Here is a 27,453-nt window from a genome sequence, read left to right as displayed (position 1 = left end):
TTTTTTGTTTTTGTTTGTTTGCAGGGTTTTTAAATCCTCACCCAAGGATATTTTCCCATTGATTTTTGTTTTAGAGAGAGTGGAAGAGAGAGGGAAAGACAGAGTGAAATATGGGTGTGAGGGAAACACATCGATTGATTGCCTCCTGCACTAGCCCCAACCAAGGCCCCGGGCCAGGGAGGAGCCTGCAACCCAGTTACCTGCCCTTGACCAGAATCAAACCCGGGATCCTTCAGTTCACAGGCTGATGCTGTATCCATTGAGCCAAACCAGGTAGGGCTAAATTCAGTTTTAATCTTGAACTATGTAAAATATGAACTTAGTTTTTTTATTTGTTGTTTATTTTTTAAGTGTTTAATGTCCATAGTAAATGGCTAGGATCACAGTCATAAAACTTAAAGTGGTAGGGCTCAGAAATTCATTCATTTCCGCCAGAGAACTAGCACAGTTGCAACTGATTACATAATCATGTATCATGTATTCAGTCATTAGGTACATATTTGGTAAAAGCCTGCCCTAGGCCACATATTATTGTTAGTCCTACAGGGCAGCAGTGTGCAAATGAGACAAAATTCCAACAATGTGCTGGTAAATGTTCAACATTTCGGGGGTGTTGGAGGAGGCAAGAGGACTTATTTGTAGCAATTGCTTATTTACATTATGCAAAACTCCTTCCGTGACAGATTTTAATCTACCAACCTCTCATCATTGAACTTAGAGTTGGGAAGAGATGTGTACAACCAACACTTGTGAGCCCATGTGAGCGGGTTCCGACACACCACTGAAAAAATCCTGCCCAAGTAAGAAAATGTACTCTAGTGGAGACAGAGAAGCAACATACCTGTCACAGGGATAATATATCAGATACCGAAAAGTGTGTGGCAGAAAAAAAGAAAAGCAAGGAAGTTGAGGAGGCAGTGTGAGATAAGAAGAGGCAATTTTAAATAGGATAGTCAGGAAAATCTCCCTTTAAAAATGGCATTCTAACAAAGCCCTGAAGTCGTGAAGGAGTGGGCCAAGTGGATAATAAAGGAAGAACACTTCAGGGAGGGGTTCCTACTGGCTAGATGGTAAAGGCTTGGGTATTTATTATAAGAATTTTGGTTTTTACCACAAGTAAGATGGGAAAACATGGCAAGGTTTTTGTTTTGTTTTGTTTTGCTTTGTTTTTAGCCAAGGCATGACATGATCTCACTTATATTTTTCAAATGTCACTCTTGGTGGTATTTCCAGAGTAAACATTTGGGGGTGAGCTAAGTTGGAAGCTCTTGCAATAATCCAGGCAAGAGGTGATGGTAGTGTGGACCAGAGTGGTAATGGAGAGAATGGTAAGAAGTGATGAGATTCTAGATATGTTTTGAATGTAGAGCCAACAGAATTTGCTGACAAGTTGGATGTGAAGTGTTGCCCAAAAGATAATTCCAAAAATTTGGTTCTAATCAATTGGAAAGATGGATTTAGCATTTACTGAAATAACGAACAAAGACATTTTGTAGGAAAGATCAAGGGCTTGGTTTGGAATATGTGTAATTTGATATGCCAATTAGACACCTAAGAGGAGATGTAGAACAGAGAGTTGAACTACAAGTCTGGTTTCAGGGAAAGGTTTGGGTTGGAGATACAACTGCAGGAGTATTCATGATACTGCTAATAATGAAAACATTGGGACTCGATGGGAGCACCAGAAGAGTGAATGTACATTTATTTAAAACTAGAAGCCCAGTGCACTTGGGGGGGGGGGGGGGGCGTGTCCCTCAGCCTGGCCTGCTCCCTCTCACAGTCTGGAAGCCCTCAGGGACTGTCCGGCTGCTGTGGAGGTGGGAGAGGCTCCGACCACCGCCACTGCACTCACCAGCCATGAGCCCGGCTTCTGGCTAAGTGGCGCTCCCCCTGTGGGAGCACATTGACCACCAAAGCCCAGCTCCTGCATGGAACATCTGGTCCCTGGTGGTCAGTGCATGTCATAGCGACCAGTCATTCTGCCCTTTGGTCGATTTTCACATTAGCCTTTTATTATATAGGATGGACTTGTCTTTTTGACAAACACATATTCCAACACTGTTCTCAGTGCTTTGTGAGTATTAACTGATTTAATTCCCGTAACAATAGAAGATAGGCAGTATTATTTTCCCCTTTTCACAATAAGAAAACTGAAGCACAGAGAGGCTAACTAACTTGCCCAAAGTTACAAGTAAATGGCCAAGAAGTGGTAGATACAATTTCTAGTCAAGGCTCTCCAGCTCCAGAGTTCCTGTAAGAGAAGTTACCAAGGCCTTGAGGCTTCAGTCACCACGTTTGCAGTTTTGGGAGATGAGACTAATCAGCAAATCCTATTCACAGCAGGTGACACATTTCACTTTTCCACAGCAGCTTTAACTATGTTCAGGGAGGATAAATATACCAATGTTTTCTTTCCCTTTATACTTCTGTATATTTTCTCTAAGAAGCTCATATTAATAGAATCAGAAAAGATTGTATTAAAATAATAGGAGCTGCAGAGGAATTTTTTTAAACCTTGTTTCAATGGATGCACATCTTTTCTATTTACCACACAGTTAAATTAGAAGATACAATAAAAAAATGATTACAGACAAACTGACGTGAAGCACTCTGCTTGGGATGTAAATGGAATTATCATAAAATTTACAGTATTTTCCAAAGAACGATTCCTGAGAGAAAAGGGAGCACTATTAATTATACACTGATAACAGGCTTAGGTTAGGACTCCCATAAGCACATCTGTAACAAGCATAGGTGCCTTAAGGAGCCTCTCTCTTAAAATTAGAGTTGATATAAATACAAGAAGAAATTCCAACCTGCTCCATTCACATGACCAATCATTGTTGTCACCTTCTTACTATTCACTATAGATTAAGTCTACTTATTAAATTCATTATTTATTTGTCATTATTATTGCTTAGATGTTATTACTAACTACTGGTTAAACTGGATATCAGCAAACTGCACGTTATTACATAGGAGTATTGGAGCTACTCAGGGCCCATCAGTCCTTAGGATGAGAAATAGTAACAGAGACTTCAGCCTCATTTCAAGAAATTGAAAAGAAATTTTAAAAATGTTAAGTATAAGTGAAACCTAATAAGAAGCCACTTTATAAGTGATTAAATGCTATATTTATAATCATTAAAAGGAAATCTCTTCATTCCTATTCTAACTTAAATGAACTAGGAAAGAAAAAACATTTAAGTATCCTCTTCTACTTCCTAAACTACTTTTAATATTACTTAAATACTATATTTGATGTGGAATATGTGCAAGATGGAATGGCAAAATGGAAATACAAGGGAATATACTGTACCTTGTTTTACCTCTAAGAAACACACACCTGACAAAAGGCAATTTTCACATCCAAGGTTGGTTCACTGCAGTAGTACAATAAATGGAGGCTCATAAATACCTATAGAGAAAAAGAAGGGTGTGACTTTTCAAATCACCTAATTATTCATTATTTGATTATACAAATTTTAATATAATTTGAATTATACACAAGGTGTCATGCACAACATATTTCAGCATGATCCTTATTCAGACCATTAATAAGTACTTTTCAAAAATTATAAATATTAAGTAAAAAAGAAGATAAAAATGTCCTATCTTCTACAATGATCAACATCATCACAATCATAAAGAATAGATATAAGAAATTGAGTACACATAATAAATTAAAGTATATCCTATCATATAACAATTTCAGTTCTAGGCATCTAATTTTAAAAATTTCTCAAACATTAGTTTCAAGAGGATATATATATATATATATATATATATATATATGGATGTTTATTCTAGAAAACAGGGACTATTAAATAAAATGTAATTTGTAATAAAATTATATTCAGGAATTGGAATAATTAAATCAGAGTTTAAGGAATCAACATAGATAAAATTTTCAAACATGATGCTGAGTGGGGGAAAAAGCAAGTTTCAAAAGGGTATGAAAACCACTATATTATTAATGTAAACTTTAAAAATATACAAAATGATAATATATATCACTTTGTTAAATAACCATATAACCATAGACTAAAGAAAATAGGGCACTATATTAACATGGTTTAATCTCGATGGCGAGTACAAATATTTCAATTATATTATTTTCTGTATGTTTAAAATATTTTATAATTCTGTAAAGTTTTAAGAAGACAAAATTTATCTAATGGTATAAATGCTAAGTTACTTGGAAATGATGAGGCAGCATCACAGAAACCCAGATGAAATCTTATCAGTTCAATTAAACACACTTTGTTGAATGTTTATTGTGTGTATGACACAATTCTGTGAGATGAAAGAATTTTAAGACCACATTGACAAAAGACTTGTTTCTGGCAATATGAACGAGTAGATATCCTGAAAACCACTCTCAAGGCAAAACTCCTAAAAAAGGTAGATGGAATATACAAAATATCTTCTAAAGTGCATAGCTGAACTGCCCAAAAAAGGCAAGAAAAGTTCTGAGGCGCTGAAAACAATGTGAAAGGATCCATGCAGAGAAGTCAATGAGTTGAAGCTGCCGCTGGGCCCAGGCCATCTGCTGATGTCTGGAGACTAGACCCTGAGTTCTTAAAGGGCAGCAATGCAGAGTACAGGAAACAAAGCTTCGAATCCACCTATGGTGGGAAATCCCACTGGCGACCCCTGCAAAACATTTCCCAGAGGAAGTTCTAAACACATGTCTGAAGCAAGCTAAACAATCCTGGAAGGAAGGTCTGAATTTCAAGAAAAAAACGTTTTACATTGGAACTTGTGCAGATTTTTAAATTTAAAGAAGAATGAAAGGACAAGAAACTGTAAGACATTCCTGAAGAAAAACAAGGTGGGCATTTGTCTGTGGGGAGGTGGGGGGGAAGCAGGGAATTGCTCTACCACAGATTGAGATTTGTTTTTTAAAGCTCTAGTAATTACGGTTATGTAGGGTTGATACAGAGACAAACAATAGAATCGAGAGCCCCAAAACACACATACATATATGGCAGCGGTTCTCAACCTGTGGATCGCGACCCCTTTGGCAGTCAAATGACCCTTTCACAGGGGTCGCCTAAGACCATCCTGCATATCAGATATTTACATTATGATTCATAACATAGCAACATTACAGTTATGAAGTAGCAACGAAAATAATTGTATGGTTGGGTCACAACATGAGGAACTGTATTTAAAGGGCCAGAAGGTTGAGAACCACTGCTATATGGAAACCTGACCATATTATATTTTGTTAATATAGTCACTTAAATCTAATTATATTAAAGATATCTCAGAATAAAGAAAGTGTGCATTGAGTCCTGCTGAGACAATTGGTCATCAATATGAGGTAGGGGAAGGGAGAAAGCACATCCCTGTTGGGAGACAACTCTCTGTGGGCCTCTCACATTTCTGCATGTGTTGCAAACAAAAGTGTTGGATGCCTTTATTCCAGACTATCTTCTTAAGGGTGGTTATACAGCAAACAGCCTTGGAAGAGAAAGATAGCGTCTCCCTCTGGAGCAGAGGCCAACTTTGATTACTTCCCAGTATAACGTAGATAGGATGTCCCTCTGAGACAAAAAGTAAGGCATGTTTACTATCCTATATAATAAAGAGGTAATATTTTATTTATTTTTATTTTTTTAATATATTTTATTGATTTTTTACAGAGAGGAAGGGAGAGAGATAGAGAGTTAGAAACATCGATGGGAGAGAAACATCGATCAGCTGCCTCCTGCACATCTCCTACTGGGGATGTGCCCGCAACCCAGGTACATGCCCTTGACCGGAATCGAACCTGGGACCTTTCAGTCCGCAGGCCGACGCTCTATCCACCGAGCCAAACCGGTTTCGGCGAGGTAATATTTTAATTAACCCTCACGCCCTCATAAGATGGCTGCCTATGACCAGGCCGGCAGGGGGGTTAGTGAGGGACAACCAAATGACTGAACAGCAGGCTGTGTGGGGCAACTAGGCTGGCAGGGGGGCAGTACAGGGTGACCAGGCTGGTGAGGGGGTGGGGGGAGATGTTAGGAGCGACCAGGCCGGTATGAAGGGAGCAGTTGGGGGTGACCTGGCCAGCAGTGGGGGTCAGTTAGGGATGACCAGGCTGGCAGGGGGGTCAGTTAGGGGTGATCAGGCCGGCATGCAGAGGCAGTGAGGGACGTCAGGCTGGCAGGGGGGTGGGGGGCAGTTAGGGGCGACCAGGCAGGCAGGCAGGTGAGCAATTAGGAGCCAAGGTCCAGGATTGTGAGAAGGATGTCTGACTGCCGGGGATCCGAGGGGTCCTGGATTGGAGAGGGTGCAGGCTAGGCTGAGGGGAACCCTTCCCCCCGCCCGTACACAAATTTTGTGCACCAGGCCTCTAGTCCATTATAAAAGATTGAATTCCCTTAGGTTGGAGTTCCTCTACTATAACTACATGTGCAGTTGTCACTTGACCTTCTTTGAGCGACCCTGTGAGAATTGGGGCCTGAGAAATTGTCTTTAGTATTTATATTTTTTATGCTATTACAAATGGCATAATTTTAATTTTCATTTCCCAAATTCTCATTTCTAAAAAAAATGATTTTTGTAAATGACCTTATATTTTACAATAAATTCATGTGTTCTAGTAAATTCTTGGTGGACACAGAAACTGTCTGCAAGAGAAGACAGTTTTTACTTTTCTTTCCTAATTGCTTTTTCAATCTGCTTTTTCTTGCCTAATTGCAGTACAATGTTGAATAGAAATAATGAGATGATGATTATGTTTGCTGATGACCTCAGATGTATTTATGTGTTTACATTTAAGGTAATCATGAATGTTATTGAGTTTAAATCTACCACTGTACTATTTGTCCTGTATTTTACACTTATATTCTTTTTTTTAATTCATTTATTCTCCTACCCAGCCTTTTTTTAAAGAACTGTGTAGCTTTTCGTTTTCTATTTTATTTTATATAATAGCACCTTAGTTATACTTCTCTTTTTTCTTCTTCCTACTGGTTATTCTAGAGCAGTGGTCGGCAAACTGCGGCTTGCGAGCCACATGTGGCTCTTTGGCCCCTTGAGTGTAGCTCTTCCACAAAATACCATGTGCAGGCGCACGTATAGTGCAATTGAAACTTCGTGGCCCATGAGCAGAAGTCGGTATTTTGTGGAAGAGCCACACTCAAGGGGCCAAAGAGCCACATGTGGCTCGTGAGCCGCAGTTTGCTGACCACTGTTCTCTAGAGTATATCACCTGCATTTTTAATTTTTATTAATCTAGCATTAAATAATATTATTCCACTTCACATATAATTTTAAAAATTTACAATAGTATACTTCAGTTTCCCTCTAGTCCTTTGATATTGTTGTCATATATTTTACTTATACATATTTTATAAATGCCATAACACATTGACATTATTTTATATTTATTCACATGTTTTCAGTTATAGTCCTTTCATACCTTACTTTTAAACTTTTAAGTTTTTTTTAAACATTTATGTGTCTACAAATGGTTTTATAATTTTATTTCCATTTTCCTAATGCTCATTTCCAGCATTTAAAATATGTTGTTCCATTGTCGTTTCATGATCTTGTCGCATGCATTAAATGGGGATACTTTGTCCTCAGGCTTCTCACAGCACTTTGTTTATACTTTTAGTATGAATACCTTACAAAAGCCTGACTTTTCATTCATATGTCTGTTCCATACTACAGTATTACCTTCTCGGGGAAAGTGATTATGTTTTATTCATGTTTAAAACCTCAAGGCCCAGCATTATTCTTAGTATATAGTTACTGTCAAGCAAATGTTTATTAAATAAAAGGAGAATCCAATTTAAACCCTGCCTTCTATAGCCCAAATCTAAGTGTCTTCATTATCTCCTCATATTGAGACCTGTCAATTTTCAATAACTTTGATGGTAACCAATGAAGAATGAGGAGTTACAGCAGTGGAAGATGTGCTGCCCAGCAGGACTATCTTTGTTCTCCGCTGCTGACCTGGACATGTGGGAAATAACATCCAGCCCACCCCCTGAAGTGAGCAATGCAGTTTAATTTTTAATGAATGAATAATCTCGCTATGAAAAACAAGCATCCTGACCTTCCCTGGTTTGCATTATAAAGACTTCAAATATAACACCATGACTAAGTCACTCAGTCACTGCAGAACCTTCCACAAAGGGACAAAAAGAAAGAGAATGTTCAGTATGATAATCTCAGTGAATTACAGAAATCTAGTTTGGTAATTATATTTCTTGATCGCGTGGCAGAGAGCATTTGGCACCAATGCATAGAAACAACATACACGGCAGGGCATTATCTCAATATTAGTCTAAAGTGAAATTAGTGACAATATCTGGGTGCGATATAGGACCCGTGAGGAGTTTGCAAATGGGAAGGGATGATAATTGGGAGTTTAGTGCTTTCAATTACTGGTTGTTCTCCTGGGAGAAGCCCCATATGTGCATTCCTTGCTGTGTACTATTCTGAGATTTTCCTCATTACATGCCTGTATGAGTTAATGGTTACTCTGAGCAAAGCAGTAGGCCAAGTTGTATGAATGAAATACACTTAAGAATTTATTATGTTGAACTGGTGCAGAGCAGCTGCTATAAAAGAATGCAACTATGGTGTGCTTTAATAGCTTAGATCAATACTTAGATTTTTTTTTTTTTTTTTTGTATGCAAGATGTGCCAACTAAACCACAGGAGGGTTGAGAACCTTCACAGATGCAAAAAATCAAATTGTTCTGGGCAACTCCAGGCTCCCACGGTTTGTCACTGAAATGCAATATATACAAGGGAAAACCAAATGAACTACTGATTACAAAAAAAAAAAATAAGTTCCAGCAGCTTCTAAGCTGAATTGGTATTTAACAAACTCATTATATATAAATTATTTTTGTATTTATTTCAAGTGACTCTCTTAACAGTCTGCACTGTGTATACAGTAGTCATTGTTAATTACAAAAAATACTCTGTATCTTCTATGCCCAAAAGGAATCTCCAAACTATGTGAAAAAAAAAAAAAGCCTTGAAATTAGTAATTATGTTTTCAGGCACTGATATAGAAAATAGAATTAAATTTAATTTCCTATTAAGTACTGTGTAAATGGTTACTTTAAGATATTATTAATATTATTAAGTCCTTAGGTCCATGGATTATCATTTAGAACAGGGGTCAGCAAACTGTGGCCCATGGACCAAATTCAACGCACCACCTATTTTTGCAAATAGAGTCTTATTGGAACACAATCATTCATTAGTTTACATATCACCTACGGCTGCTTTCACAATATAATGGCATAGTTGAGTAATTTTTTCAGGGACTGGATGGCCTGCAAAGCATAAAATATTTACTATCTGTTCCTTTATAGGAAAATGTTGCCAACTTCTGATTTAGAGCATTCTACCCATAAACATCTAGAAATACATCATTAGCTTCAGTATGAAAGCAAAACAATTTACTATGTTTCTAGATATAAGTGCATAAATATAAAAAATACTTTCCAATAAATAATTTTAATAAACAGTGTCTCCTTCCAAGGAATCTGTACTTGTCTTCATCTAAAAGTTATATATCTCTTAAAATATTGTTCATGTGACAAGACAATTGCTTCCACAGAAATTCTTTGATAACTTATTTAGCAGGAGTTAAGCAATAGTTAGAGACTAGAGTGTAAAGGATGGGAATGAAGCAGCACTGGCCAATGTGCCTCAGTTGGTAGGAGCATCATCCCATGCACCAGAAGATAGCAGTTTTGATTCCAGGTCAGGGCACTACCCAGGTTGCAGGTCAGATCCCCAGTCAGGGTGCATGTGGGAGCAACCAATCAATGTTTCTCTCACACATTGCTCGTTCTCTCTCACCCCCCCCTTCCTCTCTCTAAAATAAATCTATAATAATAAAAGCATAATATGCTAATTAGAATGGACGACCTTCCAGATGAAGCCAGGGCTGTGAGGAAAGCCGGAGATCCGGGCTTCCCAGGTGGGTTCCCAAGTGCCGGAGGGAAGCCAGTGCCAGCAGCCGGGAGAAGGAAGGCCTACTCTTTCATGAATTTCGTGCATTGGGCCTCTGGTAAATAAATAAACAAACAAACAAACAAACAAATAAATAAACAAAATATGGGAATGAGGCATATGCATAAGAAATGGGGTGGATTATTAAGAAAGAAGATAAAATAAAGGATGTAGACATGGTGAAATTCACCAATTTAAGAATTATAACACTCGCAAACATTTTTAAGCTCTCCTAATTTTGAACACACAGCACTGATTCTGGTCCTGGGAACCTAGCAGAGTCAGTTAACAGGGAAACTCTTTTGCATCACAAAACTCTAGATTAGCTGAGCAAACTGTAACAACAACAACAACAAGAAAGTTAATGGGCCACTGAATTTGCATTTAAAAAAGGAAAATTGCCAGTGGTGTTCTGACATTGGCTTCTACTCTCAGAAGCTGACTGTGCACATTTCTTCCCAACTCCATGCTTAATGGCACCACTTCAGTTGTTTAAAATTGGCTATGGCGGGAATACTTACACCATGAAAATTGGCTAGTGCTACAAATCAGAGCACTTTTTTCCAGAGAACTGGTGATGAAACATTTACTAGCACATCAAAGAAAGTTATCAGGCACTAGAAATGAAAGAAGAAACTGAAAGATGAATCACAAATTTCCAGAAATATCACAAGGAAAGAAAGCACACAGCACAAGTGAGAACCATCAGATACTATAATGGAGCTATTACCACCACAAGAACTCACATGATAAAATCAGTTGGAAAGACCACAAGTTGGAATGAATAAAATCATTAGTCAGAATACAAAATAAATGCCATAAAAATAAGCTATTGCTATGATAAGAAAAATAGATAGATTTGAACATAAACTAAACAGATGCTGTGAAAAAAGAAGCTTTTAAATTAAATATCTAATATGTTAAATAGGTTAAGTACAAACAGTTGTGCTAATGAATTGGAAGGAAATTCACAGGAATTTATCAGAATAATAGAGATGGGAAATACAAAAATATCTAAGACTGAGAGATATGGAATAACATTTTAAGGAAGAGACTCGGTGCAGGCTGGAAAGAAGGAACAATGATGTCATGAGTCTTCCTTCAGTTCCATTTAGCATTAACATATGAAAAGTAGGAGAGTAACATGTTCTTTTCTTCCTCTACACATGTCTATCATATGATTAACTGGTTGGCACTTAGAGGAAATATACATATTGAACTCCACTTTTTAGAAAAGCAAGTTCAAGCTTTTACAAGTGTTCCTTAACAAAAAAGCACAAAAATATTTTAAGTTTCTTCTAAAGACATATCCAGCCTAGCATATTTGTTACAGTTTTTCTAGCTAGCGTTTTAGCATTTGGATCAGAGTAAATGTCTCCCTTCCTGTTTATTTTCTCTTTCTGTCCCACTCTCTAGGCTCTCTATATCCTTTAAGTATATTCAGGAGGTTCAGCTGTCTTAACTGTCTCACAACATAAGGGACTTTTGAAGGAACCATTTGAGTATCCCTGAGGATCAGTATTTTTATTAATTTTTATTAACTGAAATTATTGGGATGACATTGGTTTGCAAAACCATACAGGTTTCAAGTGTACAACTCAATAAAACATCATCTGCACACTGCATGGTGCACCCACTGCCCCAAGCAAGGTCTCTTTCTATTCCCATTGTCCCCATCCTCCGTCCCCCTCCCCCCAACCTCCCCGCCCACCTCCAAGTAATTCCTTCACCTTCTCTTTTTTGTACCACTTCCTCCCCAATAAAATGGTTAGGGAAGTTTTCCCTTTCCCTGACTTGAAAACCACTCCACCTAGCCCCTCTGGAACAGAGTCCAGGGAGTAGAAGGGAATTAGAAAGTGCCAATAGGCTGAGAAAGTCACGGTTCAAACTCCAAGGAAAAGTCTAGAAATGTAGAAAGACCAGTTTCAAGCTAGAGAAGCAAAATCGAGATGTGGTATCAGGTTGGGATCTACCTAAATAGGACAAGTGTAGGAGTGTAAGTCCTGAGAAATTGCTTCCAGAAAACTCCATCCAGCACATCACCACCAGTTTTTATAGGTCAGTGGCTTGACAGGAATAGTTCGAAATGTAGGAGGAAAAAGCCACAGGGGATGGCTACTCTGCTAATTTATCTTATGCAACAAACAAGGCAGTAGAGAAATTGCAGTAACCAAGTATATTTATAGATCATAAAACAGGCACATTTCTTATTGATGGTGAGCGCTGTATTGCAAAGCCCAGATTCTCCCTTTAGGACTGAGCTTCATTTCTCCAGCTGCTGGGAATTTTGGCTGCTACAGCACACAGGTGGGCCTCTTCTTAAGAATGACCCACTGCTGTCCTGCCAGCGTGGTTGAGTGCGGACCTATGAACCAGGAGGTCATGGTTCAATTCCCAATCAGGGTACATGTCTGGGTTGTGGGCTCATTCCCCAGTGTGGGGCATGCAGGAGGCAGCTGATCAATGACTCTCTTCATTGACGTTTCTCTCTCTCTCTCTCTCCTTTCCTCTCTGAAATCAATAAAAATATATTTTTTTAAAAAAAGAATGATCCACTACTAAAGGGAACTTCCCTACCCAAAGTTATACCCCTTTCCCAATGAATGCAGGGTACAAAGTCTCCATCCCAACCCCCAACACATACATACCCTTTGTCATAACTCTAGACATCTCTGGAAGGTCATTCCAACTTCGCAGCTGCTCTTGGCATCAGCTACAACCCCTTTTGCAACAGCATTACAGTTTGGCTTCATCTTGTGCCCATGCTGTGCTCCCCACCTCCTGGGAGGTGTTTTCCTAAAAGCATTCCCCAACAAATCACTCTCTGGATAAGAATATGTTTCCCAAGGAATCCAACCTAGAAAAGTTGGTACCAGAAATAGTTCTGGGAAGCACACTTTAAGACAGATTTGGATCTGGATCATCTGTCTGGCAAGGACAATCCCATCACTAGTCATAAGGCCTAGCATGCAGCCGTGAAACAATTGTTATAGCTTTGATAGGTGGTGACCTGAGATGGAATGCACTAACATATGCAATATCTCAGACCTTTGAGAGAATGAAGGGATATCATAATTGAAAGTACTATAAATAAGGGCATGCCAAAGGGATACAAGGACCAGGCCTAAAAGAGTTCCCAATGGCCAAATGTGGAATAATTTAAGCAACAAAATAAGTAACAAAATAAGATTATAACCCCAAATGTAAAATCAATATTCATGAGTCCACAGTGATATAAATTATTAATAAATAAAAAATGGGGGAGAAGAGACAACTCCTTATAGAAAGCTTCCAAATAATTTATGTTGATATTCCCCCCTCTAGGAGGTGAAACAACTTCAACCCCACCACCTTACCCCTCCTACTCCCAGAGTGAGCTCCTTTGGTGACTTATTCTAAAGAGTAAAAATGAAGAGGGAAGGGAAAAGTAGCATTACAATGGAGAAACCTGGCCCACACTGCCTCAAAAAGCTGATCTAGGTTAAATTCTCAGTGATAGATCATGTTGATTGCATGCACCCTTTGTATGATGTGATGAGGATGGCACTTCAACTTTGTGGTCTTTACCCACACACCTATGACCTATATCTAACCATGAGAGAAGCACCAGACAAACCCTAATTGAAGGACATTCTGCAAAAACAGTGATTGACCAGTATGCCTCAAAAATATCAAGCACAGAAGATAAGAAAAGTCTAAGAAACTAGTCACAGACCATAAAGGGCTATGGAGACATGATGTCTAAACATAACAAAGGTATTATGGTGATGTAGAATGCTAACAATAGGGTAAACTGAGTCAGCAGTATAGCACAGGAACTCTCTGTATTAGCTCCACAACTTTTCTGTAAATTTAAAACTATTCTAAAACAAATTTTTTATTTAATTTTTAAAAACTACTATGGAATCGGAAAGCTAATGCTAAGGAATGTAAGTGTAGTAAAGAAAAACACTGAAAGGTTGAGGGAGATTAATCATCAGGCAATGACTAAGCCAGAGGACCTCCATCCCAGCCTATAAACAGATTCTCATTCCCTGCAGCTGGAGGGCGAAAAAGCTAAGGATCAGACTTAGGAATTCATTCAAAGGGTAGTTCAGTGCCTGGCACAAAGTAAGTGCTTAATTATTATCATGCTCAATTCTTGTTTCTTTTTTACTAGAGGCGTATAAATCTGTTAGAGAGACAATAGAATTTTTCTAAGACAATCCTATCTAATAAAGAGGAGATATGCTAATTGACCCTCACACCATTGCAAAGATGGCAGCACCCACAGCCAATAAGGAGGGAATATGCTAATTGGCTGTCCCACCCTCAAAGATGGCGGCACCCAGTCCCTTCAGCCCCCAGCCACCCAGGGCCAGCCCAAGGCACAGGCAAGCCTTGGGTGGCGGCTGCCCGACTGTCAAGGGCCACCTGAGGCTCAGGTAACTAGGGCTGGTCGAGACTTGCGCTGCCAGCAGTGGCAGCAGCAGAGGTGTGATGGGGCATCACCTTCATCGGTTCGCCTCCTGCCCCTGAGGGCTCCTGGACTGTGAGAGGGATCAGGCTGGGCTGAGGGACACCCCCTCCAGTGCATGAATTTTCATGCACCGGGCCTCTAGTAAATAATTAATTAATTAATAACAAATATATTGCTTAAATTGCAGACTATTTTAACAAGAGTCTGCACTAAATATTTAGTAAAAATTGATCATGTAGAACATGGATGACCATCCATTGCCCTTAATTTGCTACATGTGGATAATAAGATGCTATTATAGTTTCTCACAAAGGATTTGCATTTATTTCTGATAAGTTTAAAGAATTTATAGATATTAACTTAACCTGAAGCTATCTTCATGAGCCAAGTTGAAAATAAAGGGTAGAAAAGATTAATAGAGGAATTGAGCCAAAATAACTTGCCAAGGTTTTAAATGCTTAATATAGCACTCCAAATTCAACATCACGAGTCAGTCCTTGTGAATGACTGTGTGAGAGATACTTCAAGGCTTGCCCTAGCCACATCCATTCAGGTAAGTTAAGTGTTACAGATAAGAACCTGCTGTGGCTGTTGCTCTGTCAGTTGGAGATTATTGCTTGGCAGCATTTGGTAATAGGAGTGGGCAGCAGTAGCAGGTGTTCAGAAGCACCAATGTAGGCTCTCACCTAGACTTCATCACCTTTGGTTCTTGACCGATCCTCAAGCCAACCAGAAAACCTACCAACTACCTAATGCCCTTTTACTAAATCTCTTTATGTTTAATCTAATAACAGCAAAAACAGAGAGATCTTTGCAGAGTAGAGATTGTACAAAACAAAATCAGATGGTACCCAGAAAAGGTCCAATTAGAAGCAATACAGAGACTTTCCACAGTCAAAAGTTAAAGGAGAACCTGGAGATTACTACTGGAATCCATTACTCCTTTATTATTCAACTGTATGTTGATCTCATTAGGGAAATTAGTTAGGCATTCTCAACAAATTCAGTCATTTTCATAACAACCTGAATTTAAGATTTCTAGTTTATTTTTTTTCACATATAGATGTCTGGACTGAAAAATTAAAATTATTATTATGTTATCCAGATGAATAAAAATGTAAAAATATAAAAAAGGATACTCTTTACCTGCCCTAAAAAAAATTTTAAATTCAATATAAAATGAATAGTCTTGTTACCAAGGGCTGTTAAAATAATCTACAAATACTAGAAGCCCAGTGCACGAATCCTGGCCTGCACCCTCTCGCAATCTGGGACACTTTGGGGGATGTTGGAGAGCTGGTTTCAGCCTGATCCCCACAGGCCAGGCCGAGGGACTCCACCAGTGCACGAATCTGTGCACCAGGCCTCTAGTATGCATATAAGATCTTTGGTTAATCTCTTCCCACCCTCCCCTCTCCCCCTTCCCTCTGAGATTCATCAGTCTGCCATGTTTCCATGCCTGTGGTTTCTGCTCCTGCATTGAGCATCTGCCCCCTGGTGGTCAGTGTGCATCATAGATACTTATCAGTCTGCCGGTTGGCTGGCCGCTTAGGCTTTTATATATATAGAAGCTATGGAAATGTTCAGCTGCAAAGTGCAAACAGTAAAACTGCCCTAAAAATGCATTCCATCACAGACCCAACAGATAACAAAGAACATTAGTCTGACTTGCCAGAGCATTATCTAACATATTCCCAGTCTCTTTATTTTAAGCCACATTTAATCTCTTTTCAATTTTGCTCTTTTTCATATCTATTATTGTTGATAGTATTACAGATTCCCCCAATTTCTCCCCCTTTGCCCCTCTCCTCCCAGTCCCTGCCCCACCCCAGGCCTTCACCACACAATTGTCTATGTCCATGGGCAATGCATACAAGTATACGCATATAAACTCTTTGGTTAATCTCTTCCTATCTCCCCACACTCTTCTCCTCTGAGATATGTCAGTCTCTTCCATGCATCCATGCCTCTGGATCCATTTTCTTCATCCCTTTATTATATTCATTGGATTCCCCATATAAGTGAGATCCGGTGATACTTGTCTTTCTCTGCCTGGCTTATTTCACTCAGCATAATATGCTCCAGGTCCCTCCACGCTGTCACAAAGGGTAAGAGACCCTTCTTAGTCACAGCTGCATAGTGTTCCACTGAGTAAATAAATGTGCCACCTTCCTAATCCACTCTCTATCGATGGGCACTTGGGCTGTTCCCAGATCTTAGCTATGGTAAATAATGCTCTATGAACATAGAGGTGCATATATTCTTTCTGACTGGTGTTTTGGGCTTCTTCAGATATATTCCTAGAAGTGGGATTTCTGGGCCAAATAGTAGTTCCATTTTTAATTTCTATTATGTTGCTCATTTACTTATTAAAATCTGTCAATGTCAATGACTTAGTTCTGTAAAATAAAATATATTTCCAATTAAGTTTAAAATAATCTCTACTAGGAAAAATACTATTTGTTCTGAAATACTTTAAAATTCAAATGGATTAAGTATTCCAAAATGTGGGGGAAAACACATAATAACACAATTTTTAAGTAAACCAGTTATATAAATAGATTGTACACCATTGACTTATCATAGATAATTTCCACTTAATAGAATGGTCTAATTGATATTACATGTTATCTGAATGTAGATCCAGGCAATTAATTAAAAGTAACTAGTACATATTCAGGAGAATTTGCAAATATGTGTAATTGCATTTGTGCTACTGAACTAGAGATGTTGGTCATTAGGTCCACAGCTCCTACTAAAAAGCCATGTATTTTGTACCTTTTAAGCAACACCTTACTCCATCACAGCTAACTGGCCTGGGCTGAGGGACCCCACCAGAGCACGAATCTGTGCACCAAGCCTCTAGGATAGGCAGCTACAATCTCTGTGGTCAGGCTCAAAGTTGTGATCTGGATTAGCCATATATTTTTCCTTAGAATTTTAGAATTGGACAATTAAGAGATGGTATAAGTTAAATAAAGGAATAAGTTGAGCTTTAACATGAGATTATGGAAGTGCATGAAGAAAGCCACAATGAGCCATATGCTGCTATGACAATACATTTCAGTCCTCATTAAAATTTAATAAATGTTAGAAATTATTGACCACTAATCTTTTGTGCCTGAAACTATGCTAAATGCTATACATGCATTACCTCATTTAATCTTCACAATAACCCTAAGAGATGGATACTCCTATAAGCCATGTTTTATAGATAAGGAAACTTACCCATAAAACAGATAAAGTACGTAACTTGCCCAAAGTCACATATTTATATAAAACCAGGATTCAACCCCCGGTAGTCTGAAACCAAAATCCTTTTTTTAAAAAAATATATAGATAGATTTTTATTGATTTCAGAGAGGAAGTGAGAGGGAAAGAGAGACAGAAAATCAATGATGAGAGAGAATCATTGATCCTCAGCCTCCTGCACGACCCCTACTAGGGATCAAGCCCGCATCCTGGGAACATGCCCTGAGCCACACCAGCCAGGCCCCAAATCCTTATTTTTATTCACTACACAGTATTTCCAGTGATACAAGAAAATGGAAACTAAGAGAAACCATAAGAAAACAAAATCATGTAGTTCCCTGGGGGGTAAAAAAAGATATTCTAAAATAAGAATCTTACATATCTAGTTTTCCTGAAGACTGACTATAATATATATCCTGTTGTTGGGCTCTTAAGAGATTTTTATATACCTAAAATCAAATGTGCCAAACAAACATAATTAATATATATACTTCTATAAGCTTAACAAATCGCTTTATCGATGATCCCTTCTATAGTTTCTAGTGGATTGCCTTTCTAATTACTTATCTTAATAAATTTAAACAATCATCACGGTATTTTTTGTCTGAGGGACACCAAGATTCTGAAACTGCAATTAACCTTATAAATATGAAAGTTATAATTAACATTTTTACATTATAAAAGAGATAGGAAGTGCTTCTCGTCAAGGAACTCAATTACAAATATTTATTCAGTAGCTATTATTGCATTGTTCTAGGCATTGAGGACATATCAATAAACCAAATCCCAAAAAAAGAAGAATTCCTGCCTCCCTTGAATTTACTTCCTCTTTGTGCCACACAATTTAAAAAATAAGTAGTATAGTAGAAGATCCAGGCCAGAAGACAACTTCTGGGAGAATGATGCCAAACCACAACTTCAAACTGCAAGGCCAGAGCTGACCGCAAGCTCATGCACCTATTGAAGAAGAGAATACCTGTGAGAACTCTCACAAATGGTCCCACTAGTTGGGTTTTACACTAGAACTTTGTAAGGACCATTTACACATGTGGTCATAAATCAGTCATAAACTGTAATGACTGTCCAAAATGAGAAGCTCATTTGCTCATGCCCATTCTGGTTGACTGACTTCCTAGATGAATTCTGTATGAGAACACAGTAAAGTTCAGATGGAATTCATGATTTTGAACTGTAATCATAGAATAATGATTGAAGGCTGCAATACTAGTAATAGGCTTAGTAAATCAGTGTTATAATAAATCTTTGTATCAGATAATATAAAATTTGAGGATTAAAAAAAGAGAGCAAGAAAGGTTATCTAAAGCATGGTTTTGAACACAAAAGATTGTTTGCATAAAAATGAGACACCCAACATTTTCGATAACAGACATACCCCAAACACCAACATAGGCCCCACAGAAAAATACATGCAGTTTTTTTCCCCATCCTCTTATAATACAGAGTCTGAGAATCCATTTTTTACATTTGATTGCTGACAGCTTTAGAGCTTTCCCCTGCCCCCTTCCGCCCCAGAACTGAGCAAGCTGATAAGAAAGCTCAGATGCTCTCTCTTTCAGTGACATCAGGAAATTCAAAACATTCAATCATTGACCCAGGCACCCACGAACCCGCATCCAAGCTCCCCCCTAAACACAATACAATCCCAGCCCAGTCTCCTTTCACAGCCCTCAACTCATTTTGGGACCTGCTTAGGGATTTGTCTGCTCTCCCCAGGAAGCCTCATTATACGTAAGTAATAAGCCTTTTCATACCCTTTCAGTGCATGTATGGTGTCATCAGTCCTGACATCTGAAGCAAATTTTGGGTGGGGGAATCCATCTCTCCTCTGCAGGGTGACCATAATACTGGGTGTGGCAAGCCTGTCTAGATAATTACCACACTGCTGGGAATCTTTCTTCCCTTGCTTTCTCTTGCTAACTGGCTCCGCTGCCTGCTGAAGAGCGCGCCCTTTGAGCTATGCTGCCTGCTGGCTAGACTGTGCTCTCAGCTGTGCTACTTTGTGCTATATTTGCTGAGTCCTCCTAAGCTTTCGTTACAGATTTAAATGACCTATGTCAGATGTTTCATCATTTGGCATTTGGGGACAGGAATATGGATTGAGGCCCTCCTTAAAGGGGCCCTGGATCATATATCTTGTCCTAGACCTGTCTGTATAGTCTTGATTCCAACATCTACCAGGGATTGGCCCTTTCTATAGAGTGGTCAGGAGAAAGACTGATATCCTGTGCAACCTGTAGGCCCACTGGGTGGTCTGTTGTGTGGAGGAAAGCAGTTTACTATGTGGCATGCTGAGTCACACTCCTAAAAGTAGATGGCTTACCAGGACATTATAAAATGCCTTTGCAGCTACTGCCTATACCTCTGTCATCAACAAAGAGCTTTACCCTTAGGATTATAGAGAAAGACATCTATACCCCCTTCATCCCCCCAACCCCTATGAGACAGCCAAGGAGTTAATTCAAACCCCACATCAAATGGTTGTCACACCCTCATACTGTCATGCCATAACAGCTCAGACACTCAACACTGGGGAGAGAGGAATGGGGACCAGCCAGGCACAAATAAGCTTGTGAGAGAGGAATGGGGACCAGCCAGGCTGTGGCCTGAGAGAGGGACAAGCCGCCCTCCATGCAGTACCAGGTGCCAGCGGCTGCACCTGCACCTGCAGCCTGGCCCAGGAAAGGGACAAGCCGCCTGCCCTGCAGTCACAGGCACCTACAGCTGCGGCCTGGGTGAAGCTACCCACCCACAGTTCCCTGTGGCTGCGGCCAGCCAGGCAGAAGCCGGCCCAGGTCTTGGGTGCCTGCAGCCAGCCAGAGAGAGGGAAGCCTGGGTCCTGGGAGCCTGCGACCAGCCAGAGGAGGGAATCCTGGGTCCTGGGAGTGGGGCAAGGCAGAGGTGTTTAGGGGCGATCAGGCCAACAGGGGAGCAGTTAGAGGCAATCAGGCAGGCAGGCAGGTGAGCGATTAGGAGCCAGCAGTCCCAGGTTGCGAGAGGCAGTCAGACATCCCCTGAGGGTTCCCGGATTGGGAGAGGGTGCAGGCCAGGCTCAGGAATCCCCCCCTTCCATGAATTTTGTGTACTAGGCCTCTAGTGAGAAATAAGCATTTCAAACTCTCTTCATGCATGTGCAGCATTATTAGTCTCAATATCCAAACCAAATTTTGGGAGGGGATCAAACCTTCCTCTGCAGGGTGAGTACAACACCCCTCTATATTGATGATATAAACATGCCACCGTTTTTATTTTAAATACTTTTTTTAAAAACTATAGCTTAGTTGCCATTCTGTAATACCCCAAACTTCATCTGCAGAAGTTAGATCCCTACCTTTAATTCTGATGATCTGAGGGCATGAAGAATAAAACTCTCCCACAGTGTTCATGTAACAAACATTATTTACTACAGACCTGGAATTCTGCTACACACTAAGGACACAGTAGAGATTTCAGTCTCATGTTTGTAAATAGGGAAGACAGAAGCTTGGGTATGGTTTTCTGCAGACTTCACCCCATGTGTCTGCTCCTTGTGCTGATTGTACTTTGCATTCTTGCAGTTTAATAAATCCTCGTTGTGAGTAGGCTCTATTCTAAGACCTGTGAATGCTCCTAGTGAACCTCCAAACCTGGCAGTAAGGTATATACCTGACACAGGCCTTATACATTATCAGTTAAGTAATAGGAGAGTGAATATATCACTTATTCCTATTTTAAGTTAATAAAATATTAACATCTATCATTTACCTATCCAGATTTAAAAGAATTAGGAAATTTTTCCAGAAGGTACTGTGTTCTTGTTGCCCACTGATACAAGCTTCATTGTTAGATTTTTCTCCTATATATTCTCTGTAAATGTTTCCATGGGTATATACCCTGATAGATACATAGCTATATACAGAGATGTAGATAAGACAGACAGACATATGCATTTCAAAACAGGAAGACTAGAGACAAAGACTCCTACCAGTAGATTTCTCTAAAAGAAGATCAATAAAAAACTGTTGATTATGGCAGTATACAGGGTAATGTAAGTGGTCCTTGTATCACACAAGTTAAATATGGAATTTCATTTTTAAAATGTTAAAACTATTTTTCATCACATAGGGATTTCTTGCTTTCATCGTGTGCTCACACACTGATTCGCATTAAGGTGAGCCTGGCAGGCATGATTTTATAAAAAAGGAATCTAAGTCTGAGGCAAGCTCCTGATCTATCACCTGGGATGTCTAAATATTCTACGCTTTACCTCAATTTAAAGCCAAACTTATCAGTCTTTCAGTGGACAGTTATATTTCAAAGTCATAGTGCATTTTAGAATCATTAGATAATGCCAAGTATAATAGAGATAAATGTAATTAAATATAGAAATAGAGGAAAAATAGCATACTATTAGTGACAGGTTAAAATATCACTGTTTAGTGGCCATGATTACAGTATATTATGCCAGAGTTTTGAGGTTATTTTGAAATTCCTCTATAGGATACAAGCTAGCATAATAAAGAGCATCAAACATTGAATATATTTACCCCTAAAATATTAATTCAACTCTGTGAACTGTGTATTATTTCAATCCATTTCTGAATGAGCTACCCAACAATGCAAGAATCCAGGAGGAAGCCATCACTTTAATTTCTCCTCAAGAATTTCAAAGATCGTTCCAGAAAATAAGAAATTACCTATGTGCCTGGAATTTAATTTTCTATTCCATGTTAGGATGATATACTGAGGAATTCTGTGCTCTATATTACAAGAATGACTGAAGACTATTTCCACAGTGAAAATGAAATCTTTAAAAGTTTGATATGGCTGTCCCTGAACATTTACCAATACCATTTCAAATGGTTATAGGTCCTGCATTTGAGAAATGTATACTCCCAAGGCATTGTAAATCCAATTTGCCTGGCTTCACTTGCTAGCATGTTTTCAATGGATTTGATGGATTACTTTTCCTCTTTGAAAAAAACATTTTATGTCCAATAATCACATATTGTGAATGTCACAATTTGTCTTGTCAGTTGTGATAACATAAATCCCCCAATGAACCAGAAGTGAGAAGGGACCCTTTCATACTGCTTCCCACATAGTTGTTCTCCTGGGTTGATGAGAAATGTAAATATCTACTTTGCCGAGTACAAAAACTACTTGGAGGGGTGGGGAGGAGCACAGATAGCATTATTCTCAGGTCTTTAAAAATATTTCCTCATCTGTCAGCAAAATTAAGTACAAGGGGCCAGCCATGGGGATTATGTATGGCCAAACTAAAAATCTTCAGAGATTCTCAAAGAATGGCATTGTGACATAGGAAAAAGTAAAAATAAAAAATAAGCCATAAAACGATACGGGGGATCTGCCCACCTCATGTAAGATCACGTGTCTTTGTCCCACACGCTCTGACCCCTGCCTGCCTCTCCAGCCTTATCTCTTTCCCATTCAGACCACCGTTCTGTCCTAACTCACATTTTGTTTTAAAAACACTGAGTTGCTTATAGTGTCCCACAGTACCATATTCTTTCTCTTTTCTCTCTCCTCAAGCAATTTCCTATACCTGAAATCCTTCTACTTTTACATTTATTTTTATATTTTAATATATAATGAATATATAAATTCACCTTAGCATTCTTGTCAGACCACTCCTACCAAATCCAGATTGGGAAAACTGCCACTCCAGGATGCTCCCGAGATACCATACACACATTTCCATCCCTGTCTTTGCCTTGTAATTATAAATGTCTGTCAATCACTGTACGTGAAGTTCTTGAGAAAAGGAATACCTCTTATTCATGTTTGTATCCCCAGCACCTTACACAGTACAAGGAACGTGATAAGCATTCAATAAATATTTGCTAAATGAATGAAGACAGGCTCCCAGGTAAGGTATGGTTTCAGTCAGTATAGCTTTTTTCTTCATTTGAGTTCTTCATGAGCAACAGTAACTACAGAATACAGTTTAAGTCCATATTTCAACTAAAATTATTTTATTAAGGAACAAAACTATACATAGTTCAAAACATAGCAACATTCAACTGTAGTTCCACAATGCCTCTAAATCTGCTCTCTTTCAGAGAAAGGAAGAATAAGAAATTTAAGCAAATACTCCATACATTTAAATTTTTAATCCCCACTATGAGTTTACAAGGCAACTAAAGAATACCCATTATCCCATTGACCTTCTGGTAAATTTAATCATAAAGATCCTAGTTAAATCCCAATGGGGAGAGCAAGGTCACAGCACAGAACCCATGGAAGTTTAATTTCTTCATATCTACTACCCATTTATTCACTATTAAAATATTTTCAGTGAGTTGAAATTTGGTTATAAATAAATCATAAAGTAACTATTATGAAAAGACCATATGGCAGTAATATGTGTACAAGGCCATCAAGATGAACCTGTACTGTGCTCACCCTGAAAAAGGAAACCCTATTAGTCAATGTTTATCAAACTTTGATCACATAGAAATAACTTACAAAACTCTGTAAGAATCTTGGCTCTCTTTTCTTTAACACCTATCTCTGAATATAAAAACTATCAAATTTATAGTAGGATAAACTGATGTATTCTATGCTATGAAAGAAATTATTAGCATTTTTTTAAAATATATTTTATTGATTTTTTACAGAGAAGAAGGGAGAGGGATAGAGAATTAGAAATATCGATGAGAGAGATCGATCAGCTGCCTCCTGCACGCCCCCTACTGGGGATGTGCCCGCAACCAAGGTACATGCCCTTGACCAGAATTGAACCCGGGACCCCTCAGTCCACAGGCCAATGCTCTATCCACTGAGCCAAACTGGTTCGGCCGCATTTTTAATGGTTCACTAAAAATGAAGGAAAACAACTGGCTTTTCATTGTAGACATAATCCTATCTAATAAAAGAGAAACATGGTAATTGGCGTACGATGCTACCCTTTTCATTGGCTAATCAGGGCTATATGCAAATTAACTGCCAACTAAGATTGGCAGTTAACTGCCAACTAAGATTGGCAGTTAACTGCCAACAAGATGGTGGCTAATTTGCATATGTAGGCACAATGCAGGGAGGCGAAAGGGAAAGCAGGAAGAAGCCCCCTGCCACTGACAGTGATCGGAAACCCAGGGGGGAGCTAAGAGCTGGGGGATGATCGGAGAATCAGGCGCCTTTGCCGCCCTGGCCAGTGATAGCAGGAGGTAGAGGTGGAGCCAGCGATGGGAGCTGGGCACGGTCAAAGCTGGCAGTCCCAGGAGCTAGGGGTCCCTTGCCTGGGCCTAAAGCGAAGCCCACAATCGCGGCGCCCCCCGCTGCCACTGCAGGTCCCCGCTGCCTGGGCCGGACGCCTAGGCCAGAGGCGTTAGGCCTGGGCAGGGGCGGAGCCTGCAACCGCTGGGAGCTGGGGGTCCCCTGCCCAGGCCTGACACCTCTGCCGGAGGCCTCAGGCCTGGTCAAGGGGCCGATCCGGTGTTTGGTGATCGGAGGGTGATGAGGGTCAACTCCTCTGGCTGAGGCATCAGGCCTGGGTGGGGGGCGGAGCCAGGGATTGGGGGGATATGATGGTCCCCTTGCCCAGGCCTGAAGCCTGGGTCAGAGGCGTCAGGCTTGGGCAGGGGGTGGAGCAAGCGATCAGAGGGAGATGGGGGTCCCCTGTCCAAGCCTGACACCTCTGGCGGAGGCATCAGGCCTGGGCAAGGGGCCAATCCTGCAATTGGAGGGTGATGGGGGTCAACGCCTGAGGGCTCCCAGTATGTGAGAGGGGGCAGGCTGGGCTGAGGGACACTCCCCCCCCACACACACCCAGTGCACAAATTTCGAGCACCGGGCCCCTAGTCCTAATATATAAAAAGCCAGGGCCATCACGACTGAAACAACTGAATGGACAACTGAACAGCAGGATGCGTGGGGCAACCAGGTCGGCAAGGGGGTTAGTGAGGGACGACCAAACGACTGAACAGCAGGCTGTGTGGGGCAATCAGGCTGGCAGGGGGGCAGTTGAGGATGACCAGGCTGGCAAGGGGACAGTTGGGAGTGACCAGGTCAGCAGAGGGGGGCAGTTGGGGGTGACCAGGCAGGCAGGCAGGTGAGCAGTTAAGAGCCAGTGGTCCCGGATTGTGAGAGGGATGTCCCAGATTGGAGAGGGTGCAGGCTAGGCTGAGGGCACCCCCCTCCCATGCATGAATTTCATGCACTGGGCCTCTAGTTAAATATATAAAAATATATAGAAACTTATTTTGTACTTCATTAAGATGAGAAATGCAACTATTTCCAATTTTATTTAAAAGTCACATGCATAATATAATTTTCAGATTAAAATAAAAATGACATGTGTATAGAATAACTTTAAATTATCAAAACCAAAAATGTCATGCTCTTGAAAAAACTATTTTTAATTAATCATACAGTTTGATTAATTAAAAATATGTATTTCCCATTAAGTACATACTGTATTCATTTAGAAAGTTATTGATTTCATTTTAAATGGGAGATTAAGCATGTGAATTGTCAGTGTATGAATTACCATATGATTTTAAATTGTACCAGATTAAGAAAATAGCACATAACATATAAAGAGAGATTTGGCATATTCTTTTGTAAGGGAATGGTCAGAAAAAATGTAAGGTGCCTATACATATCCTGATTGCTCTAATTTTTAAAATAGACTGTATCATCCTGGATGGGTAGCTCACTTGGTAGGAGCATCATCCTGTGCACCAAAAAGTTGTGGGTTCAATTCCTGGTCAGGGCACATACCTAGGTTGCAGGTTCCATCCCCCATTGGCACACATACGAAAGGCAACCAATCAATGTCTCTCTCACATCCATGTTTCTTTCTCACAAAAATGTTTCTCTCTCTCTCTCTAAATCAATAAACATATCTTCAAGTGAGGATAAAAATAATAAAATAGACTATATCTACTAATTATATCTTAAAAATATATTTTTGTGAATATTCTGCTCTCATGTAAGTGAAGGATTATTGAGATTATTGATTTATATCACTAACCAGCCCAATATTTACTTAAGTATTATGTATCAAAATTAATGATATCCCTGTACTAATGAAATTGTACAAGTTCACCTCACTAATTTCCTTATTATAGCACTATTTTATAAATTAGTCTTGTAAATCACCCTTGATTTAGTCATCTTTATTTTTATGCAATTTAAATTTCAGCAGAATATTACTACATCAATCATTTTATCCCCCAAATATTATATAACATCTAGTCAACACTTTTATTATCTCTATTTTATTGTCAGTTAAAAACTCTCTGCACTTTTAAATACTTGCTCAGTCTACTTTTTGTTTTATTAATGACCTTTTATATCTGCTCAGATAGGAATGGCAATTTAACAACCCTGGGAAAAGTGCTTTTAAAATCTAGACCTGAGATAACTCGAAAAGGCACACTGAAGGAACAGCAAAATTTTAGTTCCATTTGAACATATCACCAGAATATATGAATTGATAAAGTTTTAGAATCCTCAACCAAGATCCATGCTAACAATAAAATCAAAATATGAGGAGGAGGTTTTCAATAACCTGATGAATTTTCCTGGTTATCAAAATGAGAAATGTAATATATGTTCCTTTTCTCTTCCTCTTTTATTTAATGCTTATTTACTTCCATAGGCTTTTTTTGTCTGTAATAAAATTTTAGGATCAAAGGAAAGCATGAAGAAAGGTGTGAAGATATGACTGTATGGTCTGTTTTTACTGTAGTGATGGCAATGTGACAGGTCATTCACACAAAATCCTTTTTAATAAA

At 39.3% G+C, this 27,453-nt stretch overlaps 1 protein-coding gene across 18 annotated transcripts in view; it reads right to left on the bottom strand.

Moving 5' to 3' along the window:
• The window catches only part of MAPK10 (mitogen-activated protein kinase 10), a 284,798-nt gene that overhangs the window by 151,263 nt on the left and 106,082 nt on the right, over positions 1-27,453 (bottom strand). For 11 of the 18 annotated variants that reach the window (XM_081110013.1, XM_081109999.1, XM_081110009.1 and 8 more), the window contains one exon: positions 3,347-3,418. The exons of 1 other annotated variant lie outside the window; for it this stretch is intronic. In XM_081110013.1, the coding sequence (XP_080966139.1) occupies positions 3,347-3,418 (72 nt within the window). Of the gene's footprint in view, positions 1-3,319; positions 3,419-27,453 lie in introns of all 18 variants that reach the window. 6 more of the 18 variants (XM_081110006.1, XM_081110014.1, XM_081110008.1 and 3 more) reach the window with 1 other exon arrangement.

This window comes from Myotis nattereri (assembly GCF_964212035.1).
Source record: "Myotis nattereri genome assembly, chromosome: 1".
In the NCBI taxonomy this organism is placed as follows: domain Eukaryota; kingdom Metazoa; phylum Chordata; class Mammalia; order Chiroptera; family Vespertilionidae; genus Myotis; species Myotis nattereri.
Note: the sequence above shows the minus strand (reverse complement) of the source record. Positions and strands in the feature narration are given on the sequence as shown.